The sequence below is a fragment of the Tyto alba genome, unplaced genomic scaffold, assembly GCF_018691265.1.
Source record: "Tyto alba isolate M040663 unplaced genomic scaffold, T.alba_DEE_v4.0 Super-Scaffold_27, whole genome shotgun sequence".
Classification (NCBI taxonomy): domain Eukaryota; kingdom Metazoa; phylum Chordata; class Aves; order Strigiformes; family Tytonidae; genus Tyto; species Tyto alba.
In genome coordinates, this window is record NW_024881301.1 from 10,794,168 (window position 1) to 10,813,492 (window position 19,325).

Genomic DNA, 19,325 nt, shown 5'->3' on the forward strand with positions numbered 1-19,325 from the left:
GTCATATTATGTGAAAACTGTAGGTGGGATAGCTAAGAAAAAATAGTTGGTAATCACTTACTTTGTGTATACCAGCCATTCCCCCTATAAACACTTTGAATAATCCCCTGAATATATCCAAATTAATAGTTCAGACTCTTAATTCAAAAACATATCCAGAATGAAAAGTGTTGTCTGATAGGGATAATAGATTTGAACCATGATCAATAATTCTTTTCTTGTAAAATCTTCAACAAATTGCTTTGCTGCAGTTTTCTAAATTATTAAGAGATCCAGAGGTAAGTATATTGAAGTGATGATGTGCAGAAAATACTAACTTAACACAATTTAAGCAACTTTCCCTTTATTCCCCTTCAGTTGTTTCTTTGCTGCTCAGCATCTCTCAGGGGCTTGTTAAAGAATCCTCAGTATTTGTTGGACTGCAAAAAAAAAAAAAAAAAAAAGAGCTTATGAACAAATAATATGTAGTGGTCAACAAAATACTTTCCTCCACTGTTAGTATGGACCATAGTGACAGGTATGACAGGTGGCCACAAGTGATTTCAGAGGATCACATTATTCAGTAGGTTAAATTCTCCTCACTTCGTAGAGACCTTTTCATTTTGCCCTTATATGACTGCATCATTTGTGTCAATTCACTCAGGAAATTACCAGAATAGAATATTCCCAGCAAAGTGACTAGTGTCTGGGGGTTTTTTGTTGTTGTTGTTTTCTGGGTTTTTTTTGTTTGTTTGTTTGTTTTAACCTGGTTTTACCAGAGCTATATCCAGAGCATATATTGCCAATTCCTTTTTTTTTCAACGAGTTTCCTGTGAAGTCCAATGCCAAAAAAACTAATACTATGGCTTTCTGGAGCTCAGATCTGCCTGTGCTTTGCTATTGACTTTAAACACAGCACTCTTCGGCAGTGTTTCAGGGCACCCTAATAGCTGTAAGTTGTCTTTGCTACCACTGGAGAAGCTTGAAAATATCCCAATACTTTATAGCTGGTAATGTTTAACCTGTGGTGAAAAAATCTGACTTTGACTCCTGAGAGAACAGTTTAGATTCATTTAGCTGATGTACAAGAATCCCCAGGTATAACATATGTCCTTATGTATACTGGTAAACAGTTACCAAAATGAGAAATACAATGACTACAGCATAAAAAAGGTATAATGCAAAGGTACAGCAAATAATTCAATTTGCAATTGGTCTGCTGCAGCAAGAAGTTATAGCACTGTTGAGTGCTTCTTGCTGAGGCAGGAAACCCATGAATTTTCCAAATTTGAAGAGCTTGCATAAAAGGGGAAGATTGGAAAAGATCCACGGGATATAGCTGCTGCATGATAGAATGATAATTGGTTGTGGTGTGCCTCTTCTGCTTGTGTGATGATGTTGTACAGTTGGACTTGGTCTGAGAACAGTGTTGGTTGTTCAGCCACAGGATTGTCAATATTTCTGCCAAAACAAGATTTTTCTTACCAATCTGTTTAACCAATGTTCTTTCAGCTGCTTGCGTCTCCAGTATATGTGTAGGTATTATTCAAACTGATACATGATATTGAATGCATGTGGGCTTTGCAGTCACAATCAAGTCATGTGCTTCAGAACTGTACAAGTTGCATGAAATACAGGAAACATAACTTGCAATAAGTTATATGCTTATGTGAATTATTAGTCCCATGGAAATAAGTAGAAGTCATGTTCTCTTGGCTTGAACAATTTATGTTTTAAAACCACAGTCTGTTAGAGTCTTTTCCACAGAACACATAGAAATATTTCCAGCAGCTGTGACCACCAAATTACTTGGAATAAGTGAACATTGTTCAGTCTCTGTAAGTACAAAGAGATTAATAACAATCAGGCCTTATGGTCATCCCAAACATTACTCATTCTGCTTTACCTAATGCATACTTTGGACTTAAATGCCCACCAACATCTCAGCCAAAGCTGTAAGTGATATAACTACAGCCTGTGATGTTAATATAACAACAAGCCTTTCTGCTTGATTTGTGCTATGATTTCAAATTAAGGTAAGGTTACATTAATCACTTATAGTACCTCTGTAACAGAATTTGCAAATTTACAGTCTGATTATTTTATGCATTGGCACCTAAACTTATCTGTATTTACTGTTCAGTCCCAATTTATTATTCACAGAGTTCAGGGTGGATGGTTAGGCATCATTCTCTGCTTTCTAGCTTCTGCATTTTTCTTTCCTGTTTTGTTTTGACATGAATGCAGAGATGGTCTCAGAAATGTGGAAGAGAAACACATGTTAAAAAAACCCCTCTTTTCAGAAAAACCTAGAGGAACTTCACAACGAAGTCACCAGTCATCCAGCTGTGATGCTGAAGAAGATACAGCATCTTCTCCAAGGCCTTATGTAAATAACACGATACACATACACAGTTCAGGAATAATTACTGAAGCACCTTCTCCGTCCCAGCGTCTGTATGTAACATAAGTCAAAGGAGGAAGGGATGAGGAGGATAGAGGAGAACAATTTCTATAGTGTCAGCATAATAGCTCTGGTTACTGTCTGTCAAGTAGTCCAATTTACAGAAAGTAATGCTTCCAGTCTGGATCGTACTTGAATAGTAGATCTCACGCCCGTGAAGTCAGTGAGAAGTCTATAGAGTTCTTTAAGACAGGTTCTGTCCCCTCACAGACTTTTCCATCTCAAGTATCATCTCTCCCTAAATTAGATGCAGCTATCCAGTGCTGATGTCCATACCCATTAGGTGGAGCTACATGCAAATAAAGCAGGTGTGGGGTACACTGCTATCGCGTGCTGACTATCATTCTCTGAGCTTGCCGTAGTCATAGCAGAATGTTCTGTGTGCTAGCCAGCACTGCCCATAATGGTAGCACTCACTGAGATGATAATCAGGGTTATATATGAACTTTTTTAGTTAGCGATATTTTCTAACTGCAGCAATTTCCAGATTTGTTCTTGTATTAATGAAGTATATGGTTAGTAATGGAAGTAAACCAAATTTCTTTGTGTCAGTCTTGTGTGTGTGCAGTTACATGTTTTCATAGCCAATAAAGTTACAACAAGTGAGTTTCCATACATATTTAAGCAAATCAAAGTGCTAGGATAATTCTTACTTCAAATACACACATATGAAGGAATGTGGCTGTTATTTCTGTCAGACCATACTGATAATCTCTCCCATCAGTGCCTATGGGACTAGTCCTGATGTGTACTGGAAGTAGCTTAGGCCATAAGATTGGAACCTTAAAGGTACAAGCCCTGATTTCAGAGAAGTCTTCCAAACAGACTGAAACTTGGCAGAAGCAAGGGTGAAATAACAGCAGCTATACACATCACCTCTTATATTGATATAGGTTCAGTAGATGTCATTCGTTTCAGCAGCAAACCCCCTTCTATTTGGGTATACTATGTCCACAAAGCATTTCAGAAACAATCATAATTTCATTTTTATCCCCTGTGGGACTCGGGAGGGCAAGCGCTTGTCAGGTGATGTACAACATACAATCCACATTTAGCTATGTTGTAACTCTCTCCAAAGACAAATTTAGATAAACTTAGTGGGGTTTTTTTGTTTGTTTATTTTAAGATCACCAGATATGTGTGCATTCTCCAAGATTCTCATTTGCTATCATAATTGTCAACTTGTTGCAGGAGAACCTGAGACATCCTTTATTAGCCCACTGGCTTTAAAATCTCAGGTGCAGCTGTATTTTTATTTTTTTTTTTAAAAAAAGGTAGTATATTTATTAGTTTAAGAGCATACATCTTGGCAAGGTAATGCCACTTTTCACTATTTATTTATTTATTCAATTACTTCATGTTCACGATATTCGAGTATGTCATGTACCATACAAGTCAGGAACACCTTTTAGAGCTTTGGATCTATATGCTGCCTGTTAGCCTGCTACACTGTTAACATTATAATATATGTTTGCATGTTTTACTGTAATACTTACAAGATCAAGAGGATTATATATGACCAACTCAGAGGTTAAATACATCATAACAGCCTTAGTCATTGCAGGCTGCTTTGATTCAGCAATATTCTCTGACAGACCTCTAACATGCAATTAAAACTTTTTGCTTGCTTGTTTTGCAGAAGCAATTTAACCATGAATTCTGCTTAGCTGATTACTTTGCTTTTCCTGAAACATACAATATGTTGCTCACAGGAGTTTCACAAAAGCAGTAACTCAAGTAAGACTTGGATACCATTTCCCTCTCATAAGATCACTACTGCAGAAAGACCAGAGTAAGGATGTGACAGCTTTCCTTTCCCATTTTTCTTATTTTCAAATACTTTTGCCTCCTCTGACTTTCGGAACATTTGATCTCACTTGACTCTTCCCTTGTTATTTCCTGGGTACCTGGACCCTGTAAGGCCATTGTATCTAACTTTGACTTACTGTTCTCTGTTGAATGTCTTTCTCCTATCCTTAAGGCCCCTCATGCTCAGATGACAGTGACCTCCTTGTTGATGGCCCACCTTAGCTGTCCATTTCCTCATCCTCACATCTGCTCAACTTAGAAGCTTGGCTCAACACTCCCTGCAAGGATAATTACCCAATTTGGGTGTTCACTGAATAAAACTCTCTGTGATCTTTGGTTCCATTCCACCTTGGTACAGTTCAGTTTCTTGTATCATTGGCCCCCATTATCATGTCCAGTCACCAAAATCCATGTCTTAATTTCTGTTAGTTTACCTTAGTCTTTCTTCCAGGCAGGCCTTTGTGGGACTGTTTTAGGTTTGTTCTGGGAATTTTCTATAAACATGCATAAAATATTCCTTGAGCCCTGCTTAAAAATTTCCCTTTCAAAACTCTTGATAAAAAATAAGCCACGTGCACTGGGATCCTTCACCCCTAATACCTCTTTGTATCTTTATCCCCTAATACCCTGTGTGTCTTTACCCACTCACCTCTTGCATTACTGTTTGACTGTAAGCTGTTTGGTGGAAGAATCCACATTCTTGTTCTGCGTTTGTGTTGCATCTTGCAAAATGGAGTCCTGGTCCATGACTGGGGCTTCAGGACAGTATGGTAAAACAAACCATATCCTATAATGATGATTAACTTAATTTGTTATTAGTTCCTCTCTTTTTACTGTGTTTCAGTATGAAATATGTCAGCAAACCGCTCCAGATGTACAACTTATGTTCAATACGTTGGCTTAAGCCTAGCAGCATGGTTAGGAGGTTATAGATTGTATATTTGCATTGTTTCCCATTGAAGAAAAAAAAATATTAACGCAGTTCAAACAATAAGCTTATTTGCCTTATGAATTAGCTTCACACGGTAAAATCAGCTTCACCAATTCAGGCCCCCAGATATCTATGGTACTCATAGACCTTTGTTCTCATTTGAAATTTGTGCTGTAATTATGAGGCTGCTCTGATATTGTAGTTCTAGTGATTTCCTTTGGATTACTGCCAGATATTGGGTGGAAAAATCCCTTTTAAAGGAATATTGGTCTTCTGAAGTAAAATTCTGAGGCAAGATCATGCTTCAAAGAAATACTACATAAACAGTTTCATGAACCATTTGGAGACCTCTGGTTTTAAAGGGCAAAAAGGCTTTAAAAGACATAATTGTTGTTCCTGCTAACAGTGGAATGGATACATTCTGTACAAAGTTTACCAAATACCCAAAAGATTGTATCTATGGAAGGACCTTGAAGAATTCTGTTTGCTGCCCAAACAGAAGTTTCCACAGCAGAATTCCTTTCTTCTCTTCTCACTCAGTTTCAAATCAGACTCCAACTGTTTTTCATTAATAACACAAATAAGATCTTGCAAATTCTTTTCACAAGTTTGGTTCTTACAGCGCAAACACAGTAAAACTTCAGTTCCAAATTACTTTTCCTGCTTTCAGTACAACCCAGTGTATCTGCTATACATCTGTTGCACGCTATAGCCTTGTTTTAGGGTTATATTCTTCAGACCTGTTTGTTTAGGCTAATTTGAATCCCAGACCTCAGGGTCTACAGACTTTCTTTCCCAAACTAAATATCTTTTTAGAGACAAATGTTTCTGTTTATCACTGTGATATAGACAGATGTTATATTTTCTTCTAGACCTGTCATAACTCCTTCCCTGTCTGTCACTGTAGAAAGGAATATGCATTCTTTAATACTCACATTACACATTTCCATGTCTTGAGATAACATCTCCCTAGAGTTATTTCACCCTGAATGTTTGAAGCTGTGCCTCCCAACTCCCTCTGTCATGCCTAATTCATTTGTACTTGCAGTGGGACAAAGACACAGAAAATAATATCAAATCAAAATGACAGGTTTTCCATGCAGCCAGTATGTCTTTGTCACAGGATACTTCTGGCTGCCAATGATGACACCATGAAGAACATATTTTACAGCCTGTAAAGGCAAATGTATCCACACTCTAATCTCCTATATTTACACTTGCCAGTCACAGATAACTTTCTCTGGCTGAAACATGACATTTTAGAGCTGTGCCCCCAAACTTTACCACTTTTGTTAACACGAAATCCGCTCTAGCAGCTGAAGCCACTGAGCTTGTGCAGGACAGTGACACTGTTGTTATTCAAATTGCAAATTTCATCAGCTACGTTCTCATTCTGGTTTGCTTGCATATCAAATGAAAATGGTAATTAACTATGAAAATTGCCATCTAGCCTTCACTACTGAGCTTCCAGCTGTGCTGCACTGTGTTGTGCAGCAATTCAAGTGCTGCAGAGCAATGAAGAGAGAGAGAACCACCAAAAGTAAGATCTAGAAAGAGAAATTATTTCAGATGCATTCTTCTGGGAGACCTGAGAGCTGGCAGTTGCCTCTTAAATGTATTTTAGACCTAGAATAAGGTTTTGGTAAATATGATCTATCAGAAACTATCCGATAATTTTATTTAAAATGCAATGTATAACAGTAAAGGGAAAGGGGAAGTAAAGGATTTGCTCTTAATGTTCTGGTAGTTCTAGAATCTGCAAAAGCAAGATCCTGACAAGCCATGCTATTGAACAGTGTGACATATGACATGGTCATGTGGAGGAATCTGCCCTTGAATGACAGCAGGTAAGTGTTGTGAACATCTATTTGCAAGTGAAGAAAAAATACATTCAGACACACAAAGCGTATTTGTAACCATTAGTGAGGCTGATGTCTCTTTTACTGCTGAACTGTAGGAAGTGCCCTTTCTCATTGGTCCAGATAGTTTTAGGCTTTTTGTGAGTTACTACAACTTTCTGGGAAAAGGCACTAACCTTCTTTTCTCTGTTGTGTTTGAGCTGGGGATATTCTTCTTACTGTTGAAGTCACTTATATGTGAATTTGAGAGTGCTGGCTGTTTCTGTACACCAAAGGACTGAGCTTAGACTAAAAGAAGTTCTTATTAAATATACTGCAGGAAACATTAAACTTGTTCTCCATCAGCCTTAAGATTAATAATTTATACCTTAATATTTACAATAGATTATACTGAAATCAAGTTGATATTAGTTTTTCAATTGGATCTAGCTGGCAATAATAGTAAGACACCCTGCATTTGTGAACTTCTGCTCATCAGCCACCTCAGCAGGGTATGAAGAGCTTTGAATGATGGTAGGCATTCGTAGGGAATAGTTGTTGATAAATGGGTATAGACATGTTGCACTTATCATTGAAAAAAGAAAAAAAAAAAAAAAGAGAAAATTGTGGAGGAGGGGGTTACATTGATTATGTTTGAGCTTCTCTTTTGGTAGGTATTATATGCTCTTCTGCTGGTCTCACACAAAGATTAGTGCTCAGTCAAATCCACCAAGGGGACTGAGACCCAATACGTGGGTATTTATAATGTGGAAAGTTCCTAGTGCTGCTTGCCATCATGGCAGGCTCTGAACAGGCTACAGGTACTGGCTGATAAGTAGGTAGGCATGAGGAAAGTTTCCCTGCCACTTTGCATGGATATGCATGCCTATGAAAATTTCTGTCACCAAGGTAGTAGTTTTTTTTTTTCAGGTTGAATCCAGACTAGTAAGGTGAGATCTTCAGGTCTTGTGATTTCCATCAATATTTTCTTTTACCAGGAAAATGGCAGTAAAGCTCAGCATGAAGTGTGGCCATGACTCCATCCCAGAGAGGAAAGACAGAGATGAAGCTGAAAGCTTTGCTAGAATAAAGATGATGGTGGGTGATGAATGCCAAGGGGCCCATAATGCATACAATGAGAAGCACTAAAGAATGCTTGGGAGGGGATATGGAAAGCAGAAACAGAACAAGGAGAGGTAAGTTACTCCCCAGTGCAGTTCTAGATTAGTTGATGTGTAACTGAGCACAGAAGGCTGGGGTAGAGACTGCTGCAAACCAGATTGAAAAGACACCAATAGATCCAACGCTCTCAAATACCGCAATTTCCCAGGCCAAAGGCCTGCCTTGTCAGAAACAAAGTCTGCATGGGATTATGACTTCTATCCATCGGTATCTTCCCAAGAGAAACAAGAGGGAAATTGTGCTGTCTTTGTGTAGTTTTTCATCCCCTGGGGAAGAAGCAGATGCAGAGGATGAGGCATCTATATTAGAAAGTCTTAGACATAACTGTTGTCTCAAAAGATCATTATTCCTCTCTCTGGCAGCAAAACATTTCTGGAGGCAGGAAGGATATGGGGGAGTATTAATTGTTGGTGCCAACACAGTGCACATCAATTTTGAGAAATAATGTTTGCTTTACCAATTGATATATAACAAATCTATTTGCCAGTGTAGCTGAGTACACATAGGTCTTCTTTGACCAAGCAAAGATTTTAAGGTAGACATCATTAACCAAGGATGTACAGCTGGAATCAGATCACTCTGGAGTCTCAGAAATAGCTTATTTGCATAATTTCATGTACGTATGGAGATATTACTAGTTTAGTGTAGAAATACTTTGAGCTTGCTCACACAAATTTGTAGTTTCATGCTTGTTTATGTAGGGAAAAATGCAAATGAGCATACTACTGCATCATAAATCTCGATACCTCTTGACATTTGTGTTCATGCCTGAGTCATCAGCAATAGCTTTACTAAAATAGCAACTGGAGCTGTGCAGGCATTGGATATAGACAGTCTTTCTCCTAGTATCTCCCTGCTATATGTTAAAAATATGATCAAACAATAAGACAGTTGTCAGTATCTAAAGACATTATTTAGAGATGTGGTTTAGTACTGTATACACTGAAAATATGTTTTGGAAGTTAGCAACATTATGGGGATGGTCTTTTCTATTCTTATCTTTATTCATAAAGATTTTAAAGTAATAGCCTGTAAAGGTGAAATATGCCTGTTTCAGATGGTAGATGGATATTAGTCCATGACTATTTTTATTCTTTTTTGAGATAGCAACACTAGTAATTTATGACTGTAATGAGCACATCAAGCTATTTTTATAGGATACATGCTAACAGAAGAGATATGTTGTATTGCATATATGAACATTTTATTACTCATCCAATACAATATTTTGACTGATTTAGTATTTTACCAAGTGTCACTTAGACAAATAGATTGTGTTGTCTCTACAGAAGTCCTGAATTAGCACTTTAACCCCTACCTCATTGTCCTAAAAAGAAAAAGAAAGAGTTTTACAAAATCTACCTAGTTACTGATTGCTCTGTACTATCTTGAAGTACCCCATACTGCAACACTGCTACCTTATTTTACTTGCATATATCTGGAGGTGTTCTCTTGTTCCATATGATAGTTCCCTTATGAATAACCACAAGATTTTTCTAACCCTCTGTCACCATTGTTTTTGTCTTAAAGAAGCACAAAATTAATGCTGTAGGTACAGCACAAAGCTTGACTAATAGCAAAGCTTTTTTACTGGGACTCAGTCATAAGAAGCAGCTTTCCTGATGCTGAACTATTACCACGTACCTTACCTTTCAGTCACACCATCTTCCCCAGGCTCACAAATATGTTCCATCATATATAATGAAGAAAAAAAATGGATTTTTCCCCCTATAAGATGTGAACAATATTGCTGCTGTTGGAGGAATATTGTTAAGGTAGCTGGTAGTGATTTTTTTCCCCCATCACCAGCAGTTTTTTCGTTTGGCCAAATTAGGTTTCCTGTGACAAAAAACCTTGTTCCAAATCAGTAGAGTGATGGTGTTTGGCTTGCCACAGCACCAGGTGGCTTTTCTGACACTGCAGGGTTAGTTGTCAATAGGAGATTAACCTACTTCACTGGAGAAACTGGAATCAGCTCACCACAATGTACTTATATTTCTGGACAAACAAGAACATATATGATAAAATTTGGGTAGGGACCCAGCTGGTCCCAACATCCATTAGCTTTAATTGCTGGAGTGATTGATGCACTTGACAACACAGATGGAACATGCATGGTGTCAGCCAAGGTTTCTGTCATCCATAAGGCTATGGCAGAGCTTCTGCTCTCCCTGTCTCTCTTCTGCTGTCTCTTCCTACTAAACCCACTCAGACTTATATGTGAGTGCAGCATTAAATGCGCTGAAGGAGAGATTAGTGTCATGACTGAATAAATAATGCTGATGCACCATTTCAGTACAAATGTGCTGACACATATAATCAGGGAGTTGATACCTGACTTGTTCAGACCCCAGCAAAGATGCCCTTTTGATCACGGGGCTTCTTTATTGGCTGAAGTAAAACTGACTGTTTATTCCAGAACAGTTTAGGTGTCAACACAGTGATAATGTTAGCTTTTTATTCTCATACACTAGTAAATATCACATTTCCTGGAGGTGTTTCCATTTTGCTTTCACATGAGCCATAATGCAGTAACGAGTGACAGATATTTCTTCTAAATACTGCTGCAGCTGCAAATACACACAAGTTGGTTAAAGAGAAGCAATACTAACCTTACTTTCAACAGTGAGACAGAAACAGGGGCTGTCTGGATCCACGTTCACGGGGGAAGATCACAGTGAAGCAGTGTAAAAGGAACTTGGGCACACACCATGAGCTCCAATGTTTCCTACAGAAAAGTGGAGTGAAAGAAGGGAAGTCTGTTGCTAAAAGAGCAGTTGGGGAGTCAGGAGGACTTAACTGAGCACCGAGAGAAGGACAGGATTCAGATAGAAAAGTGGAGTATGCATTTACAGAGAGGACAGATCATGGAGGATGACAGTTGCGTACTGGTCCTGAGCCTGGAGAAGACAACCAGAGATGCTGTGGTAGCTGTTGTGGGGTAAAATATGATGACCTGCAGAGTGGGAGAGAGAAGCTCTAGATAATGCCAACAATGTGATTATGGATATGAAATTGAGAGTTGGTGGGGACTGGAGCAGACATTTTTAGAATGAGGAACTAAATATTTAGGAAACAAACCTGATACTGTGAGGAGAAAGATCCCTTGGGGTACAAGCATGAAGAAAAACTATCTGCAGGATTTCCATCATGCATGGTTTTCAGTGACGGGTCAGAAAGAGGAACAGAGAAACTAGGGATGGGGTTTGAAAGGTCTGAAAGCAGATGACAATGCATCAGAGCTAATGGACCAGAAAAGATGAAAGGGCCAAATGTCAATGTGAGAGAGAATGTGGATATAAAAAAAAAAAAAAAAATCAAAGAGCATACTGTTTGATAAAATCAGTCATAGGAAACATACCAGTGATAAGAAGAGAAGAATGAACAAAGGCTGAACTTTGAAGGGATATATGAAAACAAAGAAATGTGCACTTAAGGGTTGGGTGTATCATCATTGTAGGAGATGAAGCTGTTAAGGGTGAGAGGGACAGACTGCAGGACAGAGAGAATTAGCAATTTGAAGAAAGATATGAAAACAAAGAAATATGCACTTAAGGATTAGATGTATCATCATTGTAGGAGTTGAAGTTGTTAAGGATGAGTGAGGAAGACTTGCAGGACAGAGAGAATTAGCAAGAGTTTAAAGAGGATTTATAGGTAGGATAGGATGTAACAATAGAATGAATGGAAGGAGAAGCAGCAAATGCACTATGGTCAAAAGCTGGGAGAAAATTTGGAAAGGAGAAAACATGCAGAAGAGAGGAACCTGATAGATCAAACACAGATGGGTTAAGTTGGAAAATATGAAAGCAAGCAAGAAGGGACAAAGAGAATTTGAAATAACTGAAGTGGTGGAATAAGCTACTAAGGTTTATTAATAAGCCACTTAAGCCACACTTACAGGCTGTCTTCCCAGAGTTTGCAGTAGCTTTCTTGTCACAGGACCACCTCATGCAAATATTCAAGACAGTCCTTTATTTCTGTGATGGCAGGCCACATGTTGCAGTGTTTTCATGTTAAATATTCATTTTTATAGATTGATATGACAAAAAGTATTTGTACTGACATACTGCATCTGATTGAAGGAAAAAATAATTATGTAACATGTCAATCACCAGATGACATTTTGAATGGAAAAACAAACCAAAACAAATCCATTGTTTAATGCATATTTAAGGGTGATGTAATAGAAATACTGTTAGAACAATGTTCTGTGGGAATGTGTGTGTGTTTATGTATTCGTCCAGTAGCTTGGGATTTAGGAGCGCTAGAGATGAGTGGTGAAACTGTCAACATTTCTGTGACTATATAACAAGATTCACGTTTGTCTAAGTTGTATATGGATTGGAGAGTGGACTGAAAGAATATAAGTGCCTTTAGAAGCCTTTATATGCCAAATCCATCAACTGAGTTTGGCCAGAAAACCAGTATGTCTGAGAAACTACCTCATAAATCCATTGAGGAAGGATATCTGCTCTAGTAGCACTCTTGATTTAAGGAAAGAATGAGCATCATATTAGCTGGACTCTTCCTACTGGAAGAGGCTTTGAAAGTTTCTTAGGGATTTGCTTTTTTATTTGCAGATATATTGCTTTAAATTTTTTCTTTGTTCTGTTGTATGATTTATGATACACACTTCCGTGAGCTCCTCAATCTGCTTTGTCTAATCTTGTATCTGTTTCACTGTGGTCACCCAGGATTATCCACCAAAGAACACATACCCAGTACTTAAAAGCAACATGTGCTCTGTAAGGAAAGACTCATGTGGAAACACGTTGCTCTGATTTGTAATTCAGGCAACTCCAAAGCTCCACACTTTCTGGGCTTTGTGTTTTGCAGTTCAGGTTAGTTGACATCATTATCCGAGCCTTGGTTTTGTGCAGAAGTTAAGAGTCATGGTACACCTCACCACAGAAGCAAACAGCAAAGATACTTCCAGAAAATTAAAAGAAATTCCTAATAAACTGGACAAAAAAAGAAACAAGGATAAAACGTTCTTATTTAAGTTCTGCACTGGAGAAAACAGAGCTGATAGACTATACAGGTAAATGCCTATTGTGTTTAAAAATGAAAATAATTTCTATTGTCAGTGCTCTTTTTTTTTTTTTTTTCCTCCTCTATGTCACTGTAGTCATTCTCAAAGACAGGCCATTAATCCTACTTTGAGTGAGTGATGGTCATATCAGCTGCAAGAGTGAGGTCATTGATTTATGGAAGTTACAGCTTCATTTGGGAGCATGACGCAAAGGAAGAGATTTGACTGAGATTTTTGTATAATTTAAGCCTTTAAACAAGGATTTTCAAAATTCTGCACCTATGTCTTTACAGAAGCAATTAGTTCTAGCTGAGAAGCAGGACTGGTGTTGAAAGGGAAACAGGAAGAAGGGTGGAGGACTCAAATGGCATAAACCAGAGTAATTTACAGTATCAACAAGGGCTAACAGTATGTCCAAGATAATAGAATCAAACAATCTGGCTTCAGTTAATGAATACAGGAGTTTGTGGAAAATATTTTTATATAAAAACTAACAGCAATATGCCTCATTGTTTATTTAAACCTAAATCTCTCCTTGATACAGAACTAAAAGATGAATAACTAACAGTCTTTTTAAGTGTATGACCAAATTTTTATTAGGAAGGCTGGTATTTTGTGTTGCTCTGAGGGAACCCAGAGCAACAGTGAACAACCTCTATGTGATGTGGCATAACACTAATGACAAAAGACCCAGCAAACCATCATTTGCAGTGTAAGACTGATATCACTTTTGGAATATAGATGTAAGAAAAGTGTATTTCCTCTTTCTTTAAAAACACATGTGCAATGGATTAAGCATTTCTCATAGTCATCCATTAGTCCCACCCATAGTCCATCAATAGTACCTCAAATCACCACTATATCTTGGGATATATACAGGACTTCAGGAGGTCTGGTTCAGCTCCTGTGGTCATGGAAAGCATTTCTTCATGTTCATGCAGCCCCAAATCCTATTTGAGAGGGCTTTGGTCTTACTCCACTTGATGGAGAGTTTGTTTAGTGTCATGTCATTAGCACACAGCCATAGAAAACATCAACACTGAAAGCCTGTAACTAGAGATATAGGGCTTCAGGAGCAGAAGAAATTGCAAAGGCATCTCAATAGATCAGAGCAGTAGAGTTAACTGAAGGAGGTTCAGTACCAACAGAAAATACTTGAAAACAGTTATCTACTCCTTTACGTAATGGAGAGGAAGGGAAAGAAGAGATTCTAGCAATTGTTTTAAATCTCCTCTCATTAGCTGAATGTTACCCTTTTATGTACTTCAGGAAAAAGTGTATCTAAGACTTGGAAATGGGAAATTGCCCAGTTAAGGATTTTCCTCAAGGTTAACAATATAGAAGAGCTGATGTAAATCTTCAAAACAGTGAACTATAGTTTGGGACTTACGCACCTTAAAAAGCCACTTCTTAATGTTTTGCAATAGCTAAAGTCCAATGAAAATGGGGTTTCCTTTGGTGTTAGTTTGAACTTCAGTCATTTGAGATAGTTTTTTCTGTAGAGTCTTGGACTGTATGGTAACTAACAATATAAAAATAATGCCAGACAGTTTGATTGAACATGTGCTTGACTGAATAAGATTTTGGTTTGAGCAATACAGTTAAGACTGTATAGTATGTTCTCCTGGTGTGTTCAACAAACATAAAAAAAAAAAATATAAATTCTGCAATGTATCTCGACATTGCCTCAGACATGTCACAAACTTTGAATAGACTAAGACTAGGAAAATAATTAAAAATTAAGCTTTGATTCCTACTTCTGCAGAACCTGGACCATTATTGCTCCCGTATAAAAAAGGGGAACGTATTTCTTTACCTCACCCTTATTATCCTGTGAAGAGGAAATATGTAAAGGTGAAGTTTTCAAATGGGCCTTGTGATCTTAACTGATAGAACTGTTTTTGGTTAAGGTAAGAAATCTGCAGCAAGATTTGCAAGGGTGTTTGACAAACTGAAGCCGATGTCAAATTTTTTTTGCCATGAAGAACTATTTATAAGAAACCATAATTATGGCAGATACAAATTGTACAGGTGAGCCACATCAACTCACCAGCTGTCTAAATCTGCTCTTGGAAAAAATAAGACTGAGCTGTTAAACCCTTGCTTTGATCTAATATCTAGCTTTAGAGGCCCATTTCTTTTCATATGCTTCAGCACAAAACACCATTACTTGCCATTTGTGATGAGACAACCTTAAAAATCTTCAGAGGGATAAATGTTGAGTGTTTCCAAACAGCCTTAAAAATGCCAAGACAATGTATTCATTCTTTCTGTATTTGTAATGGTCACAATTGCTGTGATTGCTTGCCATGCCCATTTTTGACTGGTGTGCAAAGCTCTGCCTGGCCATCCTGGTCCCTTACCTCAATGGTGCAGAGGAGCCAGTTCTCATGGGGCTGAAGCTTTGACTCCAGTTGTAACCTGTGAGGCTGTCTCCTGTACCGGTGTCTGTGTTGGTAATGGTGCTTTCAAGTAACACAATATTTGATGGCTTGTTTTCTAAGCTGTTTTATGTCAAAAAGCCAGACAAAACCAATAATAAATGAGAAGAGACAGAGACGGAATATGGTTGGTAGAAACAGGCAGGTGTTCTTTATTTAACGTGGCACAGCATTAGGCAGACAACCCAAGAAACAGTTTCTAACAACAACCAAAGCTATCCCCCAAACCATCCCCCAACAAGGGTCTACTGCCAACAGTGGCACTGAGATGTCCATGCCTGTCCACTCTCATCTCCTCAGACTTTGCATACGCTTAGGCTGTACCTCAGCTGTGAACATCCTTTCCAAGGAGACTAATTTTTTACGATACAGTATCTTCAGACAGCGTACATACTGTGCAGTATTACCAAAGTACAATCTCCTCAAGCCATGCTGAAATATAACACTAACTCTGGAGAGAAGGCTGTGCAATCGCCTCGCATCTCTCTGAGGTAATACAATGCTGTTTCTTAGCTGACAACATGAGGGGCACCTGAGGGAAAATCAATATGGCTTCAGGGTCTATTTTTAAACTCCTGATGCAGTAGCGAGAACCTGCCATGCCGTCTGCAGAGACACAGGGCGAGCACCTCCTCCACCCCTGGCAGCCGCCAAGCACTGGCAGCAGCAGAGCTGAGCCTACTGTCACCCAAGGGGTGACACCATGGGTGCTCTTGGACAAGGAGGAGAGATCAATCAAGGATCACAACAGACCGTAATCTTTGTGTCGGTCGCTAGGCGAGAGGTAAGCAATGACAGTGGGATGGGAGGGGGAGTTACATAGTTAGCACTCTGGATTAAAGGCATGAAGAATGGCTGGTGGAAGGAGGATGTTCTAGAGACTAAGGGCAAAGCTTGAAAAGCCTTGGGATATTACTTTTAATTATTATCTACAGGTTATTCTCTCTATATATACTATTTTTCTTTCTAAATTAAGAAAATAAACATTTATTAACAAGTCACTGGGTCAAATCCTACTCTCCACTGAAGCCAAATCCATTGACTTCAATGTGAGGGAGCCCTGTGTAAACAACGAAGGGCAAATTTGGCCCTTTATGTCCTGAAAAGTCTGCTTGTACCCATTTCTTTCAATCCGGCAAGGAAATAGAGATTGAAGGGTGAGTTAATTTTTACAAATTTCTCTTGAACTACCAGGGAAGCATCAACAGGATGTGGCAAAGGATCAAGAAAAAGGAACAGGTAAGTAAGCACTATTTTAAAGAGAATTTTATCCATGTTTCAGAGAAAAAGTACAAAAAGTGAGCAGATCTGGATCAAGCGCTACTGGCCTTTACTTGCTGAGTAACCACAAAATCCTTCATTTAGCTTTGGTGAAATGGTACACAACCAGAGAAAACAGTAGGAACCAAATACTCCTTTTCCTTTGCAAACATCACGTGCCCGAAGGTGAACACTGTCATCCCTCTGGATGCTCCGCTAACTCCAACTGTCTGCACAGTGCAGTGTCAGCCACTGAAGACAAAATGTGTCTACTGTGCAGATGAGTAAACCCTGTGGTGTCTTACAAACGTAACTTAACGTTTTGAATATTAAAGAACACTAGGTGCTTTTAGACACAGAACAATACAATTTTGGATGCATTTACCACTTTTATTTCACTATGCAGAAACATACATTCACCATGTGTTGTGATGCAGCTGACAGTGTAATGGACGCTATCCCTTCAGTGAGTACTATAGCTGGACACTAACGAGTTTTCAGTGGATGTTCTGTACAGGTTAAGGCTTGACTCTGAACTAGATAGTAAATGCTGACCAGATTCTCAAACAGATTTTTTTTTTCTTTTTTTTTCCTCTGAGAACAAAAGGGAAATCAATAGAAAACCATCACGGTTATTTCAGGTTAATAATTTTCTAATGCTGCAAACTAAGTAAAATACAGATTTTTTTTCTCCAAAATAACTACTTATAATTTACAAGGTTAGGATCTGTGAAGGGTGACTGGAAGCTGACTGAACAATGCTGACAAAAATCGTTAAAGTTAATATACTAAAATCATTACTACCTCATAAGGTATTCAGTCAGGTATACAAAGCACACTTTGTAAGCATTTAAATATTTTGAGAAGAGTAAAGATTCGTCACTGTTTATCGGGCAGTAATAAAACCAGATGAAACAAATATAAGATTCAAGTTGTTTACTGAATAAACTGTGTTATTGGCACATCTAATGTGTGGTAAAACATTATACACAGTACCTATACAGCTTCTAGCATTTTGGGGGTAATCTTCATTTACAATATCCGTAAACAAAAGGCTTGCCACCTAACAAATTTTAATTTGTTTAGACTTTCATAAACTGTGAAAGGCATGAACTGTTTATGTGTTACATGAGATCACTGTTTATATTGTTTATGAACGTGCAGGTATAGCTGAAAACTTAGACATTTTAAGAAAATTAAAAATGCTGCTTTTCTGTAATTTTATCGTTGCTTCATGCAATATTGTTTAACTGCTGCTGATTCAGATTGCTTTTCTATGGGAAGGTATCTCTGCCAGTTTCTTTATTAACGGTCAAGATCAATTCTTCTGTACTGAAATTTTCCATAGACAGATACAAGTCAGTCAGGTTGGAACTGAGACTCCGTATAGGCTCTCGCATTCCTACTGGTGTGCATGTCTGGATTCATATGCAATCTAGGTTATTCCTGCAGGAAAAAGAACCGAGTTAATTATTTGAAGAAACCGCTCTCTTGCAAAAGAGATTTTGTCACTTTGTACATGTAACAAAAGCTATTTGAAAATGGCATCATCCCGGTATAAGCAACTTGGCCCAAATCCAAAGTCCACTGATGCCAATGGAAAGAATTAGTGACATCAATAGACTTTTAAGCAGTCCATGTTGCGTTGCCTCTGAAACAATTAGCAGAATTCCACAAGAATCACAGCTACTTACTCCTCAGTGACTGGTTCCGTCTTCCAAATAAATAAGAGATACTGAAATTCAGTTTTCTTTAGGGTCTGTATATCCAAAGGCAGGAGAGCAAAACAGCTTCAAAAGGTGCTGTGTATTATACTCTGTTACTTACACCAAGTGCTAGGGAATATATATCGGTTTAAGAATAAAATGCTGCTATTGATTTAAACAAACCAGACAAGCAGCTTTTTTTCCCCTTTCTTCATACAGCATTCAAAGCAATTTGTGCAGTGGTACTGGCATTAACAGCTTTTGCATAGCAGGTTAGTATGCATGACATGTTTTTGCACACAAAATAAATATAGTAATATTAAGACGTCTGTTTATCCAGCCACAGTTGGAGAGCATGCCTTTACTGAAAAAAGCTTGACACAATAAAAGCTGCATTATCATCTGATCCTGATAAACAATGCTGCTTTAAAACATAAAATGTTCTTTCAAGTACAAGCCAAGACATTCAAATACCAACACACTAATTCACTGGGTTTAAAAGAAAAATCAAAACCAATCTCTCGGACCATCTCTTTGCAAGTTAGGAATCAAATCTTAATTTGTAACATATCTGCACAGGAGATTTAAAAAGCAGCTGTAGGTTTTTCCTCTGGCATTTGTAAACAAAATGCATCCCTTTAAGAACAAATTATTTTTGTTCTTAAATGACATAAAAGCAG

General features: G+C 38.1%; 1 protein-coding gene across 27 annotated transcripts in view; it reads right to left on the reverse strand.

The window, feature by feature from the left end:
* Positions 1-15,802: 15,802 nt before the first annotated feature.
* The window catches only part of EPB41L3 (erythrocyte membrane protein band 4.1 like 3), a 146,018-nt gene continuing 142,495 nt past the window's right edge, over positions 15,803-19,325 (reverse strand). For all 27 annotated transcript variants that reach the window (XM_042797912.1, XM_042797910.1, XM_042797909.1 and 24 more), the window contains one exon: positions 15,803-18,385. Coding sequence is in view for 1 of the 27 variants with exons in the window: in XM_032987632.2 (XP_032843523.2) it covers positions 18,380-18,385 (6 nt within the window). In the remaining 26 variants the exon portion in view is untranslated. The remainder of the gene's footprint in view (positions 18,386-19,325) is intronic.